Genomic DNA, 18,391 nt, shown 5'->3' with positions numbered 1-18,391 from the left:
TAGCCAAGCCTCACTGGCTACACCGACTGCTGTAACTGTGTATAAAGTTTCAGAGATGCTTTTCGGGTTAATAAAGGGCTGCAGATGGGGATGCACAGGGACTACTGGAAGACACAGTAGCCGCCAGTAGATGCAGGGGCACTGTATGTTGCCTCAACTTCTACATACCCACAGGAGGAACTTTTTGAGGTTGGCAGAGGACCTGGGACAGGCTGCTCATCGAGGTCCTGATTTCCCTTCTCTGAAGACATTCAAAACCCAGTGGCCACATTCCTGTGTAACCTGCTCTCGGTGACCCTGCCTTGGCATGGGGTGAGGGCTGGACTAGATCATCTCCAAAGGTCCCTTCCAACCCTCTACTCTGTATACACCTGGAAGGAGCAGACACCGCCTATCAGGAGAGCACTCTGACAGGCTATTACACTTAGTGGTAACCTCCCTTGAAGTGTTTAAGGAAAGACTGGACATGGCACCAGTGCCACGTCTAGATGACAGTCGTGTTTCGTCACAGATTTAAACCGGCCATCTCAGAGATCTTTTCCAACCCAATAGGTTCCGTGGGTCGGTGTGCCAGCTGGGACAACGGCCCGGGCCACGTGGGCTGCGAGCAGCCACCGAGGACTACGGGCCTCGGCTCGGCCCCCGCACAAGTCCAGGGCCGGCAGGGCTGACGCGGGGCCACCGGGGAGTCGGCGGGACAGGAAAGACGACGGGCATGGTGGCGGCAGCTCTTCCCCTTCCATCGCCGCTTGTCGCCGGCGACCCACTCCTACTCCTCCTCCTCCTCTTCCTCCCCCTGTCGAAAATGGCAGCGCGGGCAAGGGGCGGTGGGGGAGCGGCGCGCCCGCCGCCATCTTGAGGCGGGAGGGACGGCGGCCGCCGAGCCGCTCCTGCCCGGCCTCCAGCCGGAAGTGGCGTCAGAGGCCGCCGCTCGGCCGCACCCCCCCGCGGGGCCTCGCGCTGCCGCCGCGCGCCCCGCTCCGCGCCGGGCCCGCCGCGCGCGCCGCGCCCCCCCCGCGCGGGCGGAGAACCGGGCGGGCGCGCGCCCAGCCCGCCGGGCCGGGCAGCCGGCGCGCGCCCGCCGTTACCGCAGGCCCCGCCCCTTCCGGGGCGCTCGGCCGCGCCGCCGCCCCCGCCTCCCTCCGTCCGCTCGTCGGTCCCTCCCTCCCGCTCCCGCTCTCCTTTTGTGAGTTATAGCAACCGTTGCCTTGTGAGTCGAGCGCCATAGTCACCGTAGTCCTGGCGACTGTTACCCATCAACAACAGCCGCTCCGCTCCCGCTCCTGCTCCTCCTCCTCCTGCCGCTGCTCCGCACCCCCTGCCTCACCGTCACCCACCACCACCACAACAACAACAACCGCAGCCGCCGCCAGCAGCAGCAGCGACAGCGGGAGCGCCGCCGCAGCCCGCCCCGGCAGAGGTGAATGCGCTCGGCGGGCGCACCCCGGCCTTCCCTCCTCTTTCTCCGCGAGGCATCCGGACCCGGGCTGCGCCCTCGGGCTGCGCCCGGGCTCGGGGGGCGGCGAGGGGACGCGGGGCTCCCCGCCGGCCCCCGCGGCCCGCCCGGAGCGCCGTGCGCCGGGGGGAGCGGGGCGGCGGGCACAGGCGGGGGTCGGGCGGGGAGCGGGGCCGGCCGCCGTGCGGGCCGGGCAGCAGGAGAGGCTGGGCGATGCCGGGGACGCAGGCACGCTGCGGGACCTCCAGGACAATCGCTGGGATGCGGTGGGTGTGCGTCTGAGTTGGATCTCGTTTGTACGGGTCGGGAGATGGAGAAATCGGGGAACGCGCTGCGGCCGCAGTCAAAGGTTAATGGATTTAAACCTGAAAAAAGCCGTAGGGTTGGGAGGAAAGATGCAGCCGGAGACGGATCCTGTAGGACAGCAAGAGCAGGGCGATTTCCCCCTTTCGCTTACAGGGGCCTTGTTCTGATTTGATTTGACTACTAAATGACTAAATGTTGCAGGTTTTCTTGAACTTGCTATATCTTTTAACGATACTCTCGTGCTATTGATCATATCAAACCCCTGTTTTTCCTCTGCTTTCTCTGTGTAATTTTTTCTTTTATTCATAATTAATGTTGCAGTTTCTTTTTGCGCAAGCTATATTTTCTTTGTATTGTGAAGTGGGGTTTTGTTTATTCAATACCTCCACCAATGCATACATAGAGTAGCAGGTTTTTTTTCTTATTGCACTCCTTCTGCAGGGAATTGTTTTTAAATTATGCTTTCCTACTGTCAGTGTAGCATGGAACAGTGAACGTCTAGGTCTAGTTTATTGCACAGTGAGTTACGTGCGTGTGGAGAGAATCCATTTGTATCCTTAAACTCTCCACAATTAAGGAAATTCAGGGTACTGACTGTGGGTTTCAGCACTAAGCAGCAAAGAAAGGAGGAAAAAAAAAGTATTAAAAAGAAGTCTGTGTGATTTTGTTAGTGGTACTGCTTTTCAAGAGTACTTTTGTGAAAGAGGGAAGGGACAGCTGTTTACCCCTCAAAGAGGTGTAATAGGACTCATGTGATTAATGAGTATGGTTTACTTCTTATTTTTAATCCAAAATGCTTGCTTTCTTCATCCATTTTGTGGTTGCTTATTAATATCTAAAGATTTGTGTTGTCATTTTTGTCAAATCATACTTCATATACTTTTTGAATTCTTTGGATGAAGTGAATTTTTGGCATCTTTTATGGCAATTAAACATTTAATATCTTAACATTTGCATGCCCAGTTGCACTCTCCCCTTTGACTTGTCAAATCATGTGTTGTTTTGGTAGACTTTATTCTTTCTAAAGTGGTGACTTACTTATTTACCTATTTATTTAGTAATATAATTAGAAAAAACCAATACTCCTGTTTTTAATCTAAACCCTATATTTAATTGTACGTACACCTTTTCCATTTTTATATCCTTACATATTCAGTGTAAGATATGGGATTTGTCTCACATTGTAACTACCAATGAGTGTGACTGGGGCAATTTTTTCAAGCAGGTATTAACTACAAAATCTGCTAAGTGGTTAGTGCATTGTTTGATACAGATATTCCTTAAGGCAAGGCATATTGGATCTTTTTTTAAAGAGTGTTTTAATATTGCATATTTCACAATAACTTGGAAAATAAAGTATTTTAAATAATGACCAAAAGCCTCTACATAATCATCTTTTAATTCTTAACTCCAAGATGAAGCTGCTGTGTACTAATGTTGTAGGCCCTGGTGTAAATAAGTTCTAAATACATTAAGAATTTTCAGTGTGAGTTCTAGCAAGGTATCAGTTATATGGCACATCTAAATCTTTATGAATTTGTTGCTAGTTTCTGTGATTCATTGCTTTTGAAATAATTCCTGGCATCTACTGTTGTTGAAAAGAGACGATGTCAGTTCTGCACCATACCTTTCTTAAGTAGCTCTCTTAGAGCAGGACAGAATATTGCTCAGGATATCTTTGCAGAACATGTATCCAGGCTGCTGGGTAGTGAAGGAAAGTGTGTGCCTATGTGTGAAACAAAGTTCCTGTTCTAATTCTGCGGGGTGATATATGCAGGTGTTTCTGAAAAATCATATTAAAAGCACATGGTTTTGTCTAAAATCAAAGACCTTTATAATACTATTCATCTGCATTTTCCTTAGCCAATGACTACAATTTGGAAAATAATAAAGCAGGTGTAATCACTGCTTTTAATATTATGGACTTCTCTGAGAAAAGTATTGACTCTTTATTCTTTCTGAGATACTGCAGTGACCACAGATGGGATCTGCATTGTGTATTCTGATTCCCTAATGTCCACAGCTAACAAAATAGTTGGTGTTTGTGATGCTAACCAGTGTTTAAAAATTACTTAGCTTGTGATATTTATTTATTTATTTAAAATTAGTAGGCTTTCATGACTTACAGAGTATGACTATCTAATTTTGTTTCAACATATCCAAACAAACCAGGAAGGATCAGGTGCTTTGTTGTGTTACTAGTAAGCTAACCTACATTGTGCTATTTTGGAAAAATCCTTTCAGTAGGGTAATGTAGGTAAATGAAATTAGCATCAAAGATACTGTTAAAAGCTGTTAAAGATTTTAAAGTCATGGTGCTTTATTAGATAATTAGGTTTAGCTTTGTTAGCACTATCCCATTTCTTGTTCCTTCCTGACAGGTAACGTTAATCAAAAACTGCCTAGATAAATAAATGTTGCACTTTTATTTCCATTTACTAAACTTTTGAGAAGTCCAGCTGCTTTTGTTTGCTTCTCCTACGTGAAACGTAAGCCAGTGTCTAAAATGCAAGAGTACTTTATCATTGTAGTTCCTTTTAGTGTTGTAGCTAATGCTTCTCATTTTCATGCTTTACTTTAAAAGGCTTTCTTCCCTCTGAAAATATTCTAGGTTAGTTGTATTTTTTACCTGCAGTCTTCAACAATTTACCATCTGCAGGTATGTGTCATGCAGAATGCTTAAAAAATGAATAGGCTTTAAAAATATATATATGGCTATTAAAATGTTTTTTAAAAATAATTGTAAGTTGGAAAGACATATGAATGCTCTACAATACAGAATAAAAAATAAGCTTTCAGTGGCAATGTAGTGTCCTGGTAGTTGGAGTTCCATTTCAAAATTGAGCTCCTTGTCAAATTTTTGTACTGGAGTACAAAAAGAAGAATGTTTTGAAATTATCAATGAATTTTTGTTTTTTTTGGCCAAGAATTAGGGCTGAAAACTTAATGAGGCTTTTAAAATTAATAACTAAAGTTTAAGACCTTTTATTTCAATTAGCCACAAGTTTATTGTTAATGTGTTTTGCCTACAGTTGGTTGTCAATCAAAACAATACTTCACTTTTCTCACAGCTAAGATTTTGATTTTTAGATTTGGCTAAATCTAGTTTGTTAGAGACAGATGGCTGATTTAAACAGGTGTCACTTTCATTTCTTGTGCCTTGTGTTGAAACTTCCAGAGGTTTACAAAAGAGCTTCCTAAAGCAGATGGTGATCTCCACTTCTCTGATTAGAAAAATGTACTTTTGTAGGAAATTATTTTCCTAGTGACTAGGTGTATTTTAATAGTTTGATTTGTCATATTAGGGTTTATGCTTTGATAGTTAAAATGTCATAGCAGAGTTTGAGATATTTCATATAATACAATAATTTAAAAATTTCTCATTGGAATTTTAAGGGAGATGTGAGTATCTTAGTGTGAAATTCAGCAGTTTGAGTGTGTGGATAGCTGTAGACCTAATAATTGTTACTCTTGCAAGACCAACAGCAGATATATTGCGTGATGAAACATTTTGTTTCACTACCTTATCTTTTCTACTTAAAGATTATTTATTTTTGGAATATTTTTTTAATAAAAATGAATTACTATTAAGAACACAGGATTAGTGTCAAACTAATGTACGTTTAATTTTTTTCTGTCACCTTGCTGTAATAGCATATCTGCAGGTTTCTTTTCTTTTAAAATTTTTTATTCCGTTGTTATAGTTTTCCTTAATTACAAAAGATTTTAATAGGGAAGAATGACATTGAAGTTAGTTTTCTAATAATTTTTTGTTATTTTTGTTTCTAAGGACTCCTTTTTTCTTGTTTTTATGTTGACTTTTTTATTGCAATGACTGGTGTTTATTGTTAGTTGTTTTCTTTTTCTAGAAGATGCACCAGAGGGTGCTGTGCTATTTGAAATACAAAAGGAAGGAAAATCCTAAAAGTTTGTTCATTCGTTGAAATGCATTGATAATGCATATGAGCATTGAATAAACATTACTGAAATTTTCACACTTTTCTGTGCAGTGCAATATAGCAGACTTACTGTTTTGACAATATTATGTTAAAAATCATAGAGGAAATTGGCTGTTCTGGATTGGATTATGTCTGTGCATGTAAATTCACATACTTAAAATGCAATTTCTATTCATCAAAAGAAAACAAATATTTATATGTAAATTACGTCTGTTTCACTTGTAGCTAAAACTATAAAAGCTATATACTTATTGAAGTATTACATGAACTCATGTGAGACACACATGCATTTCTGAGTGACCTTTATTGTATATTTTGCATTTATAAGTCTATGTTCACATTTTATGTAGCTAATTTGCTCATATGTGAACCCTTCTTAAATAATGTATTGCTGTATATAGAATTTCTTTTCTTTCTCACTGAAGCTCTTCCTAGATGAAACTGAGATTGGAATGGAATGCAATTAATACTTATGAATTGCAAAAAGAACAGGACATTTTTCTCCATCAATCAGTAGTTCTGGGAAAGAAAGCCACCAACCCACCTCCCTCTCACACCTTCCCCCCAACAAAAAAAAAAACAAACAAAAAAAAACCAAACAAAAAAAACCCAAACCAAACAAAAAAACCAAACAAAACACAAATCCCCAAAAAACCCCCAAAACCAAATAAACAACAGCAACAACAACAAAAATATCCCAACAACAACAGTAACAAAAAAACCCCAAACCAGCCCTCTACATATTTATAAGTACCAGTAGGTTTGATTTTAAATTAATTCTCTATGGATATATGAACCCGTCAGATTAGAAATTATTTGTAGTAACTTCTGTAGTTTAGGAATATATATTTTTTAATCATATCCCATAAGATTAATAAAGTAATATGTTTTTCCTATGTGCAGGTGTTTAATGGTATTGAGTTTAGTGTAATTTCCCTTTGGAAACATGCCAAAAGACGTAGAGTGTATCTAGGGTAGTACATCTTAAATTGCTTAGTTTTGGACACTATTGCAAACAATTTAGTTGTTCTACCTGTTCCACTATTGTAAGTTGTTCAGTTAGTTAGGAATTTCAGTTTTGGTGTCCTAAAATCAAGAGATAGTGGATGGAATATATTGTAAATTCTATTTTATAAAGAAATATACAATAAAAATTTTAGTGAGACTTGGAAGGTTAATTTCTAGCAATTTAGATTTCCTCTTTGAATATCTAATTTATTTCTAACCTATCTTCTTTAAATTCTTGTATGACATTCATAGCAATGCTATGAGAATGCTGAATATTGTATATGAATGAATAACTGAATTGTGTAGCCTTTATAACCTTATTCATTCATCAAAGAGAGGAAAGAGGAATTTAGTACTATTTTTAAAGGTCGTTTATTTACCCTTAGACTAGGTATGTTGAGTACATCTCAGCTTCTTAGACCATCTCTGAGTGAACAATATATTTATTTCTTTCATTTCTTCTTATTGAAGACAGATTTCAAGTAAGTTTATAAGGTCTTAAAGGCAGGAACCATGTATTTAGATTTTGTTCAGGCTTTGGATGCTGCTATTACAACTAATGACTCAAAGCCATGTTTGGTGTTTATGTGCCAAGTAAGTGGATTCTCTCTTCTGTTTTACTTTGTTGTTTAATCTAACTATGCTTTCTCTTACATACCACCTCAGGGATTTTTTTTAAACTCTGAAACTCAGTGTAGTTAAATCATGCAAGATTGCAAAGTAGAAATAATAAGAGGCAGCTCTGTTAAAAGATGAAGTATGTCAGTTTGCAGGTGCTATTGACTCAGATTATTCTACCTCACTTAGAGGTATTCTGGGGTTCAGTTAACCCCAGAGTAATACCTCAATTAGAGGTATTAAGGTGTTCTGGGGTTTTGGTTTTCTTTTGCCTTGATTACTTTTTGTGTGCTGCTAACTATACATCCTTTACAAGGAACTTTAAAAGTATAATAGGATTCCATGACAGAACTACTTACAAGACAGTTATTAAGGTTATAGATAGCTATTTATTTATTCAAAAATACATATTTGGCTCCAATGAACCAGTTCATGTCTGCTGAATTTTCAAGTGATTCTCTAATACCTTTGGTCTGATTTTCTTCCCCCCTCCCCAGAAATTCCAAAATCTGGGGTGGGAAGAAGGGAGAGCAGTCTTGCTTATGTATGTCTCTTAATCTCACAATGTTATTGGATGTTTATTGAATTTCTGAAGCTTCCTTTATACTGGATTAGATGAATAGGATTGTCAATTTGTACTATCTTTTGGTGTGATCTGTTGCAGATTATCCACAAAGCATTTTGAAATATTGCTGTTGTACTGTGTGGCATCATCTTAACAAAATTAGTCTTATCACCTGAGCTTTTTCTTCCTTGCATTGTGGTAGAATTCAGCATTGTGAAGAGCTAGGAGTGAAATTAGCAGTGAAATTAATGAGTTGAATGGTAAAAGGTAGTTAGCATTATCTAAGGAGAACTTCATCTATTCATTATTGGTAGGGGAAAGCAAAAAACAAAAACCAAAATAGCTGTAGTTCTCATGCCATTGGAAGCAGTGGTCAGTGTCAGGATTTATGTCTTACATTAAATGACTCATAAATTCAATGACTTATTTTCTCTTTATCTGCTGCAAAAAGTATTCAGAATTCTCCATTTAGAGTCCTAACTGTTTTGTATTCCCAGTAAGATGTCTGTTGTTTTCTCACCTCTTTATTGTTCTGTGGCTTGAGAGTAGATACAATAGAGTTACAGATTTAATGAAGGAAGAATGTTTCCTACCTCCCTTCTTTACTGATGAGATGCACATTGTAGTTCTTCCATTAGGAAGGACATGTGGCTATACACAAAGGATTGTTACTTTGTCTTTCTAGTTAATACTTTATATATTGTGTTTGTTACTAGAAGTCATGTTAACTACTTTGTATCTCAGAGAATTTAGAAAAGATAGTGAAGAGTTAACCTTGCTTTCAAACTACTTTCTTTAATTAAAATCCCCTTTTTACTTTTGAGTGTTTTTAAGAAAAATAGTTGTTCTATAATTGCCATTTAAAAACTAAATTTTCTCAAAATTTCTTACTGAAAAATCTGGAATAATTTAATGATCATCTGATAGGCATTTTATGGTTAAGTTATAGAAAGGTGTTGTATAAATATATATAGTTCAAGAGACTATTACAGTCATTTATAAAATACATGACTCATGAAAACTATTTAGATTTCTTCTGTCGGAAAGTCCAGCTGTTTTCAAAGTTACATTAGCTTTGGATGGTGAGGAGCAGTTGAGCTACCTTTATAGTAGCTGATTTCTCAAATTCACTGTTAGCCATGAGGTGAGTTGACACATTGTGGTAGCTAAGATCATATCAACGTTTGTATTTGTCTTTAGCATTTAGTTCACTCCTATTGTCTTTTGTCCACTCTGTGTTAAATCAATTCAACTGAGTTGCAATTTGCAGAGGAGTTGATAAATAACTCTTCCATATTCATTGTATTGTTTTCCTGACAGATTTAGTAAATGGAAAAATGTAGAATCCAGTGTGTTTCTACTTCCTCAGTGTTGAAACTGGGTAATATTAATAGCCATTCCATGTAACTTCTAGGAAGTGTATTTGTTGGACTTTCTTGAAAGCATGGAAGCTCTTCTGTGAGCTATATGATCCTTACAGTGTTTAGAGAGTAGAACATGCTTAGTGTTAAATCATAGATTTAATGTAATTTAATATAATTATTATTTAATAATAAGTGGAGGTAAGTAGAACAGAAATATAGCTTCATTCCCTTATTTTGTGGAAATACGTTTGAGCTGCAATTCTGCATTCTGAAGTGAGGCAAGAGTGAAGTGAGGCAATTAAGATGAAAACACAGCTCTTCATTGTCTCTTTCCAGGTGCTTTCTGATGGAAGGTTGTCCTGAGTTGCTCTGGCTTTCTCCAACTTCGAAACTCCTTTCTAGTGTAAGGTGCACAGTCCTGAGAGGGTATTGCATGGAACAGTAGTGAGCAAGTAAATGTATAGAGATTTCAGTATGCTGAGACTGTAGTGGTGTGGAGATGAGAAAGGCTTAGGGTTTTGCAAACCTCAGACTAGTTCACAGAATTCAGGTTTTGTGTCCAAAGTACCCTTTGCTAGCAAACATATGCCATGCTGAGAAAATGTTTATTTGCAGTAAACTCAGAATTAGAGATGGTCCTATAAAGCAATAGCATAATTTATCATGTAAGTAATGATTCTATCTTATGAAACAGATTTTGCAGTGTTTTAAAAGTTGTGGGTTTACACTGATTCAGTTGTATCTGTTTTGTTGTAGTGGTTTTTTACTGCTGTTGTTTCAGGTCATTCAGATGGTCAGTTGTCAAACACTATAACCTTATGAACTTGTGTGGTCTGGGATATCCAGATTTTATGTTACTATTTTATATTCATACTTCCTGTGGAGTAAAAATTAAATTTCAGATATTAAAATTTCCTGCCGTCATCTTGATATGGGCCACTGAGTCAAATTTCCTGTCCTTAATAGGGCTTGAAGGTTTTCAGTATTTTCACTCCTTGGCCTACTTTAGTATTTATTTCTCCTTATTGAATTCTGAAGAAACTGACCTTTCTTGAATTCAGGGAAGAGCTGGACACTGGATCATAATTTCAGTGCAGTGACCAACTCTCATGACCTGATGAAGATGGATTCTTCATGCAGTCTCAAATCATCGGTTACAAGTTTGCTTGTCACAAATATATTTCAGGCAACTGAGATGAAGAGAAGTTTTAGGATTACTTTCCTTGTGAAAGATTGCCATACAAGGACACCCACTTCTTAATTTCAGGATGAAATATTTATTAGATTATTTGGCGAAGACTTGTAACAACTCAGTGCTGTAAATCTTGGAAACTTTTAATGTCTTGTGTCCTTAACACAGATGTAAGTTTGAGATATTCAGAAGTTTTTGTGTCATCATAGTTCTGTTTTCTGTTACATGCTATGATCCAAAGATGGTAACTCTTCAGACACAGCTGAATTTCCTCAAAGCTCAGCATCAACAGACTGACCATCTGTAGTCTACTGAAGAAAGGGTTAAACTGAAGCATGTAAATTTTTTTTCCTGTACTTGAAAATAATGAATATTTTGAAAAACTACAAAGATTTTCTTACTGTATTTTATAAAATGGGAAAAGATACAATGTCCAAGTGGGTCTGGCTGATACAAATTATGTTTTTGTCATCTGTGGTAAAGAAAGCTGTGTATGTGTTTGTAAATTTTGGTTAGAAATGCTTCAGTACTTGTCCCAGAGTTTGTAGTATAAGAATGGGAGAGTAACAGGTTTTGACCATTAAAAGCAGCTTGAAGATGTTATTGTGTGTTAATAGTGGGAATTGAGATGTTGGTTCATAATGTGTTACATCCTGTAATAAAATTACATGTGTCATCTCCATAAAACAAACTGCATAGTCACAAGTATAACTTTGTTTTATAGCTATGCTTTTGACCTCCCAATGATCTGTTCTCTTTGACTAATAGTTAGATTTAATTTTTAAAAATACATTCATTCCACATGAAGTACTTCTGTCTTCCACAGACTCATTTAAAAGCATTTTATGTGCTCTAGTTACAGAATTTAACTTGCTAGTATGGAAATGGGTAAGTTTACTGTAATGTTGCCAGAATAATTTTTGCTTTCTTGTTTCCTCCTTATGTATATTTTTGATTATATTTGGACAACTGTTGCATAGTTATATAGTTCCTAGCTAGCTCCAGTATTTTTCTCTACCCTGATAGGCAGAAAGACAAAACACGTTCCAGAAGCTCCAAGCCCTAGGGGTCCAAGGCCCCTATCTTGTCTTGGTTTTCTTTGAGAGCTAAGGTTCAAACCAGCTCTTGGAGACATATTTTCATAAATAAAGTTTATTTCCAATCTAAGCTGGGGGGGAATTCAGGAAAGGGTAGAACCAGGGGAATTACCTCATTGCTTGTGCTTCTAATTGGGGATTCTTTTCAATTATGCTAATTTGCTAAACTTACAAAACTGTATTCACCCTGTGTGGGATGGGCATTTTTACATACCTGCCCCTTCCAGGCCTCCAATAAAGACCAGCCTTTATATTACCTCCGATACTAATATTGTCTCAAAAGTGTATTGCTTATTTCTAGATCTTTAAGGCATCAATAAACCCAAAAGAACAGGAGATGCTGAGGGTACTCAGTACAGTATGGTGTGCAGTTTGCAGCTGGTTGGGTTGATTGGGGTTTTGTATTTGCTGGTTAGTTTGGGGTTTTTTTTCCATGAAGAGTGAAAGAAATGTGGAAGATACTTTCATAGGAATAAGAATCATCTAGCAAGACATTTTATTTTAATCTAGGTTGTTCAGCTTGTCAAGTGGAGTTACTTGTGTTAGGGCAAAGGGTAAAACTGGTGGTTTTCACATCACTGACTGGTATGTCATTTCTGTATTGAGAGTATTTTCTCATCCTTCACAGGGTGTTAGAAAGCTTATATTTTCTTACAGCAAACATAGAGATTATGTATTATAAACACAGTTGTCTTAGTGAAATCTGGAACAAAAGCAGTCACTGAAAAAAATAATCTTTTATCCTACTTCTACAAGAATCTTCTGGCCAAAAGGAAGAGAAATGCCAGTCCTGTGAAGCTCTCTAGGACTTCACAGACCTATAGCTGCAGACTGCAGCGCAGGGGCAGAGTGAGTCTATAGGTTGGGTGAGACCCTGAGGTCCATGGTTGTCAGGTAGCTGAACATGTGCAAGCAGTGTGCCTTCAACATGGGGAAGATCAAAAAATATCTCTTGAGCTGTATGGACACAGGTATAGGCAGGAAATTGAGAGAAATATTTATTCATGTCTCTTCTGTATTTATTATACAACATTCACATGCATTTCTGCTTTTACCATTACTCTTCTGCAGTTGTGGGAAAGATGTTGATTGGAGTAAATTCAGCAAAGGGCCACTAAGATGGTTAGGAACTAGAGTGCACATCTGTTAATAGGCACTGAGGGACACGGACTTTTTTCAATCTAGCAAAGAGAGAGTTACAGGGGTCTCAATGGCAGCCTTCCCTGGAAGTGCACTTCCTATGGAAGTATGTGGTAAAAGGATGAGAGACAATCACAAGAGGTTTAGATTGGACACAAGAACTTTTTTCTCCATGAGGACGGCCCAACAATGCACCTTGGACCAAGTGAGGTTTTGCCATCTCCATCTTCGGAGATTTTCAGCCTCTGAATGGGTAAAGCCCTGGGGAGCTGGTCTAAAGCCAAGTCTGAACCTGCTTTGGGAGGGAAGTTGGGCTTGGGAGCTCCTGAAATCCATGGCAGCCCAAGCTACACTATAATTTTACTTGGGATTTTTGCCCTACAGCAGAAGTTTCTAGATGTGATATAGTTTGCCTTCTAGTCTTGTTGGCCAGTTCAGTATCTTAGGACTGCATTTAAATCCTCTCATCTGGAAGTAAAAGTGGAGGGATAGAGCTAGAGTCACGAAATAATCCTCTTGACATACATCACAAAGACCTGGATTAGGTGCACAGGAGATGATCTCCCTAACCACACAGTTCTTGGGTTCCTTTTTTCTTCAGTGTGTTATTTCTGTTATTTTGGTCCAACACTTCATCCTATGGATTTTGCAAACTTAGGTCTGGACATAGACTGGATTCCTCACATTTATTTATACAATATTTTAAAATGAAACCTTGAGACTTTTCACCAGAGTCCTGCAAAGGCAAAAAAATAAAAGCAGTAGCAGGAAAACAAATTTTTTTTATGTCTCTTCAGGAAAAGACAATGATGAGCAATGGGTTTTATGAAAGAAGGAGGGACCTTGGTTGAATACCTGGCAAAACCAAACCCCAGTTGCTGATTTCTGTGGACATTTATTTGTGTGTATTTATCAAAGTCTTAATTTGGAGCTTTTAGTTCCTTTGTTGTAGCAAAAGAAAATAATAAATTAAAAGAGGAAGAACTGCAAATTACATTTTTATTGGAAATTGTTCAGAATTTTAAAATAAACTGGATAATTTCCTTTCCTTGATGAAACAAGTTCAGGGGTGTTGATGAAAGATTCTATATTTGGCTTAATGCCTGGTGATTTGTAAGTGGTGTTCAATGTACATAACAGCCAACAAGCTGAAGAGGGTATCAATCTTTTTTATAATGAGGGCATCTAAAACATTTTCCTGTAACTTGACTGTGTTCACTTTGATAAGAACTGGACTGTGTCCAAAGAAAAAGGATTTCAGAAGCAAGGACAATAATTTTTGAGTGTATGTAAAGAGATGTTTGTTTTTAAAAAGTGTTTGCTTTATCATACAGCTACAGATACAAAATTAATAGCAATGATAAAGATCGAGAGGAAGGATCTAAGGAAGTATGTATTGCAGTAACTGTTATTGGTGAAATCAATAAAAATAGGTTGATAATCAATGCTTCTTTTGATTGAAGTGGTTCTCTTTGAGGGTCTTTTGGTTGTTTTGGCTGGAGTTTATCATGATGGGACATTTGGATCCATATAAAAATTAATGTACTTTGATTTCTTTTACTCTCATTTAGCACTGCTTGAGGGAAAAGCAAAAACATATGTATACATTACTAATTATGACAAATGTAGTCTGGATAATCATGGCGGTATTAGAAAGTAATCCCTTTATTTAAATAGCGGTATTTCATATCAGCTAATAAGCTGAGTTGAATTGATTTATTAAGGCCTGGATAAGCAAATACATTGTTTACTATCTGTTTTTATTTTATTCATAATTTGTTAAACTTACCTCTTTTAAATTTGAGAATTTAAGTTAAAGAGGGGTGTAGGATTTCCATAAAGTGTTTCCAATGATTTTTTTTCCAAGGAAAAATCCCTTTTCTGATTGAATAAAGTATGTGAATGCACAGTGACCCTCAAAGTGCCCTAAAAGATCTAACACCATGACATAGTAGGTACCTTTTTCAAGTATTTCTATTCTAATGTGCTAGTATTTTAGAATGTTCCTGTCAAGTCCTGCCTGACTTTTTAAAGTCAGTGATTAAAATGGAAATCAGGAAATTCAAGTAGTAGAAATCCTGGTGGAAAAAACAAAGAGCTGCAATAAGGAAAATAAATGAAATAAATATATCTCAAAATTTACATAATTAGTGTTCACTGTTGGTGTTGTGTGTGTTGTAGTTTAGATTTCTCTATTTGCATATTATAAATGAGATAGCTAATGATATTTGTTTTATATTACTTTTACCGTTATTTGGCAATTATGGAAGAACAATGCAATGGTATGTTATATAGTCGTATGTCTTTATGTTAGATTTATAAATCAAATTCAGTTTCTACTGTTCATGACATAAATCTTGTATAAATATTGTTGCTGAATGTTCTTTATATTTGAATAGGTTTTATATTTTCTATAGGTGCAGTAGGCTGGAGCCAAATTAAAAAAAGCTACCAAATAATTATAAAAATCAGTTACCATTACCTTTTGTCAAACCATCTTTTGAAAGCAATATTACTTAAATTTCCTGAACATCATGCTTTTTGGTAGATTATATGAACATTTCCATTAGGAATATTTTATAATATTAGAAGCCGGAAAACAAATAAATAAACAAATATGCATTGGATCCAGTTATGCAAGTCTCAATATTCAGTTTGTATTATAAGTACAATTACTGGAAACATAGAGATTAGTTAAATACTCACTGTTGTACAGTACCAGCCATTGTCATTGTAATTGATTAATGACATTATTTCCTCCTTTTTTATAATTAATTAATTTACCTTCAATTTTTTTTTATTCTTTTATTTGCATTTATGTGTGCTGGTATGATTTTTATTATTCCTTACTTCACTTGGGTTTTACATAGTACTTAATTTTTTTTTAACTCAGGATTTTTGAATTGAGGGCAAAAAAGCCATGCTAGATAAACCTAACTAATAAGAATCCTTATGCATGTTTTAATTTTACAGTTTCATGTTTTCAAATGCTTTCTGCAGTCAATCTTAGCTAAGAGCCTAGAGAACTGTTTCTTTGATAGAAAGGTAGTATTGAATAAAGAGGATATTAGGATATTAGGATATTGTTTATAAATAAATGCCTGTAAGCTGAAAATGTAAGTTAAAATGGTTTCTTCTAAGTCACACATGGAATAAAAATAAAATATTGGTATCTATCCAGGAAATACAAGCTGTGGTGTGTTAAATCACTATCTTTTCAGGTGCTCAGTACTCTTAGGTTGGAAAAGCAGAACAGAATGTGCTGTGGAACTGAGTGTCTTTTACAGTGAGGTCAACAAAAAGCCATGTGGGAGGGTTTTTTATCTGTTTGGCTTACAGGGTTTTCTTTTTGTTTATTTTTTTGTGTATGATTTGTTATGTATTTTAAATGTTAAAATAGATTTCATTTCATGTCACATCAGAAACAACACCCGTAGTAACAATGTCCTGTGAATAAATATCTGCTTGTGAAAGCTAACGTGTTGGGAAAGGTCACACAGGAAGGCAAACAAAGTTATAATTAATATCTTAATGTTGTCAAGTGTGATAGTAAATTTCAAACATGTTTGGTAAAATAGTATTTTTGTAGTTAGAGGATTTTTTGTCATTGCTTTCAACGTAATGCATTTCTTATATATTTCCTGTAGAATTGTGGCTGCTGAATTTGCTCTTAAATTGAGTATAATTTTCTTAAGTAAAAAAAGAAAAACCTGGTAAACATAGTGAAATATTGGTTGCCTTGTTACAGTTGCAGTACTTCAAATACATGGTTACAAAGCCAAGTAGTAGATTTCTAAAGATACTTAAAATTCAGATGGTAGGGCAGGGATATCTTTAGGACATAAAGCAGTATTTTATAACAAAACAGCCTTCTCTAAATGGGTTTCTAAATTTCTAAGTTTGTAGATGTTTCTTTCTTTTTCTTTCAAATTAGAGTATATGCCAGTCTTGAGGTTTTTTTATGTCAGCATTTTTTCTTTTCTTTGCATTTATAATGGAGTTCTTTTTTGCTGCTTTATTATATCATCACTAGTGACAGTGATATTTGCTTACTTACATTTTGCAATTACAATTATTTTTTCAGTTCTTTTGTGGCATTCACCTTTAGTTACTAAGCTCGGCAGTTCAGTATCCACAGTTTGGGTGTTTGGCTTTTTTCCCCTGTTCTTGTTGGATGCCTGGCTTGGATGTGGTTTAATATTTAACAGTTTACCAGAGATAGTGAGGTGTGACTAGTCTGCTAAGCATCACACAGTGCTGACATAGTTCGTTGTAGGGTTGGCCTACAGATGCTGAGATTGACTTTCAAGGACTGCCTGATTGTTTTATTTGCCAGCAGCCACTTTGCTTTCATGTTTGCTAATCTCTAGCTTTCTCTCAGGGTGCTTTAGCCTGCTTCATAGCAATGTATACAGAATTGATACTTAAAAATATATTTGGAAGAACATTATTTTAGTCAGTTTGATGTAACTTGTATTGAGAAATTCCAAATCTGTTTCTTTTAACAGCTACATGAGAACAGGTAGCTCCAGACTCTGTAGAAAATAACCCCAGTTATTGAGGAGTGGAATGCTTGAAGAATATCTTGAAATAAGATTTTGAGTAATTTTGGGGTTTTGGTGGAGGGGGTATATTTGTTGTTGTTTTAGGAAACTCAGGGGAGCAGTTGTACATGCATTTGGTCTGTCTAATTGTGGTGGTAGTGAATTCTATCCTAAGAAGAGGATTCTAGAATTATGGGAGAAACATTACCTTCATAAGTAGTCTTACTAATGTGGAATTGTCTTCTAGAGCCAAAGGAACATTCAGCTTGTACAACTTATTTGAATGGCTAGTTTACAAGTGAGTTATCTTCTGTAATAAAAGATAAAGGACTCTTAGGCTCATCCTTAAGCTAATTATGGTGAGATTCTGGTCAAATTTCTTTTACTAAACTGTCACTAAAAACAACCAGAGTGTCTCACCAGACTGAAGGCATCAAGGCCCTCTTCTGTTTTGTGTAAAAAAACACTGATGTCTACAAATTTAATTTCCTTCAGTAACATTAGAGGAAATATACTTAGAGAAGAGCATTTAAGAAAAAATGGTGGACGGACGTATCTTTGAATCTGTTCTCTTTTCAAAGTCCTCCTTTTCTCTAATAAATTCTTGGGCAACACTTAAGTATGGAATGAGCTCTAACAAAATGTTGACTGCAGAACTTAATTCAGATAATCAGTACCTACTTTTTAATTATAAACCTTAGGTAGTTTTAAAGCATGACATGCTTCTATTACTCCTCTAGCAATATCTAGTTGTTGGTGTTGTCCAAGCAGTCTGTCATTTTGAGGTCATGATATCTAGGGTAACATATTACAGGGATCTTTTTTTTTATAAAATCATAAAAAGCAAACTAGCAATGGTCATTATACACAGCAGTTCTTTAGATTTATGGATTTGGCTAGAATGTGTTTTCATTCTGGCTTTTTGTGTAGACTACTAGGTTTGTGTCTGTCAACTGTTCCAGGCTAAATCCCTCAAGTACAGGAGCTAATGCAGGTTTTTCTGTTGTTTGAGTGTTACCCTGACACAGGTGGAAAGTTTAGTTTTGTCTTTGAAAAAGATTTTGTGAACTTAAAAATTCTGGAAAAGCAACAAAGTTGTAGTTGGAAGAGTTTGAATTCATGAATGCATTCTGCTGATATTT

General features: G+C 37.1%; 1 protein-coding gene across 5 annotated transcripts in view; it reads left to right on the top strand.

The window, feature by feature from the left end:
- Window positions 1-1,102: 1,102 nt before the first annotated feature.
- The window catches only part of RFX3 (regulatory factor X3), a 115,559-nt gene continuing 98,270 nt past the window's right edge, over window positions 1,103-18,391 (top strand). For 2 of the 5 annotated variants that reach the window (XM_002195823.6, XM_072921774.1), the window contains exon 1: window positions 1,104-1,420. Coding sequence is in view for 2 of the 5 variants with exons in the window: in XM_072921772.1 (XP_072777873.1) it covers window positions 1,425-1,722 (298 nt within the window). In the remaining 3 variants the exon portion in view is untranslated. Of the gene's footprint in view, window positions 1,723-9,655; window positions 9,680-18,391 lie in introns of those variants that run through there. The other 3 variants (XM_072921772.1, XM_072921771.1, XM_072921775.1) reach the window with 3 other exon arrangements.

The sequence above is a fragment of the Taeniopygia guttata genome, chromosome Z (assembly GCF_048771995.1).
Source record: "Taeniopygia guttata chromosome Z, bTaeGut7.mat, whole genome shotgun sequence".
Classification (NCBI taxonomy): Eukaryota; Metazoa; Chordata; class Aves; order Passeriformes; family Estrildidae; genus Taeniopygia; species Taeniopygia guttata.
The sequence above is the reverse complement of the archived record's forward strand: the minus strand, read 5'-3'. Positions and strand labels throughout refer to the sequence as shown.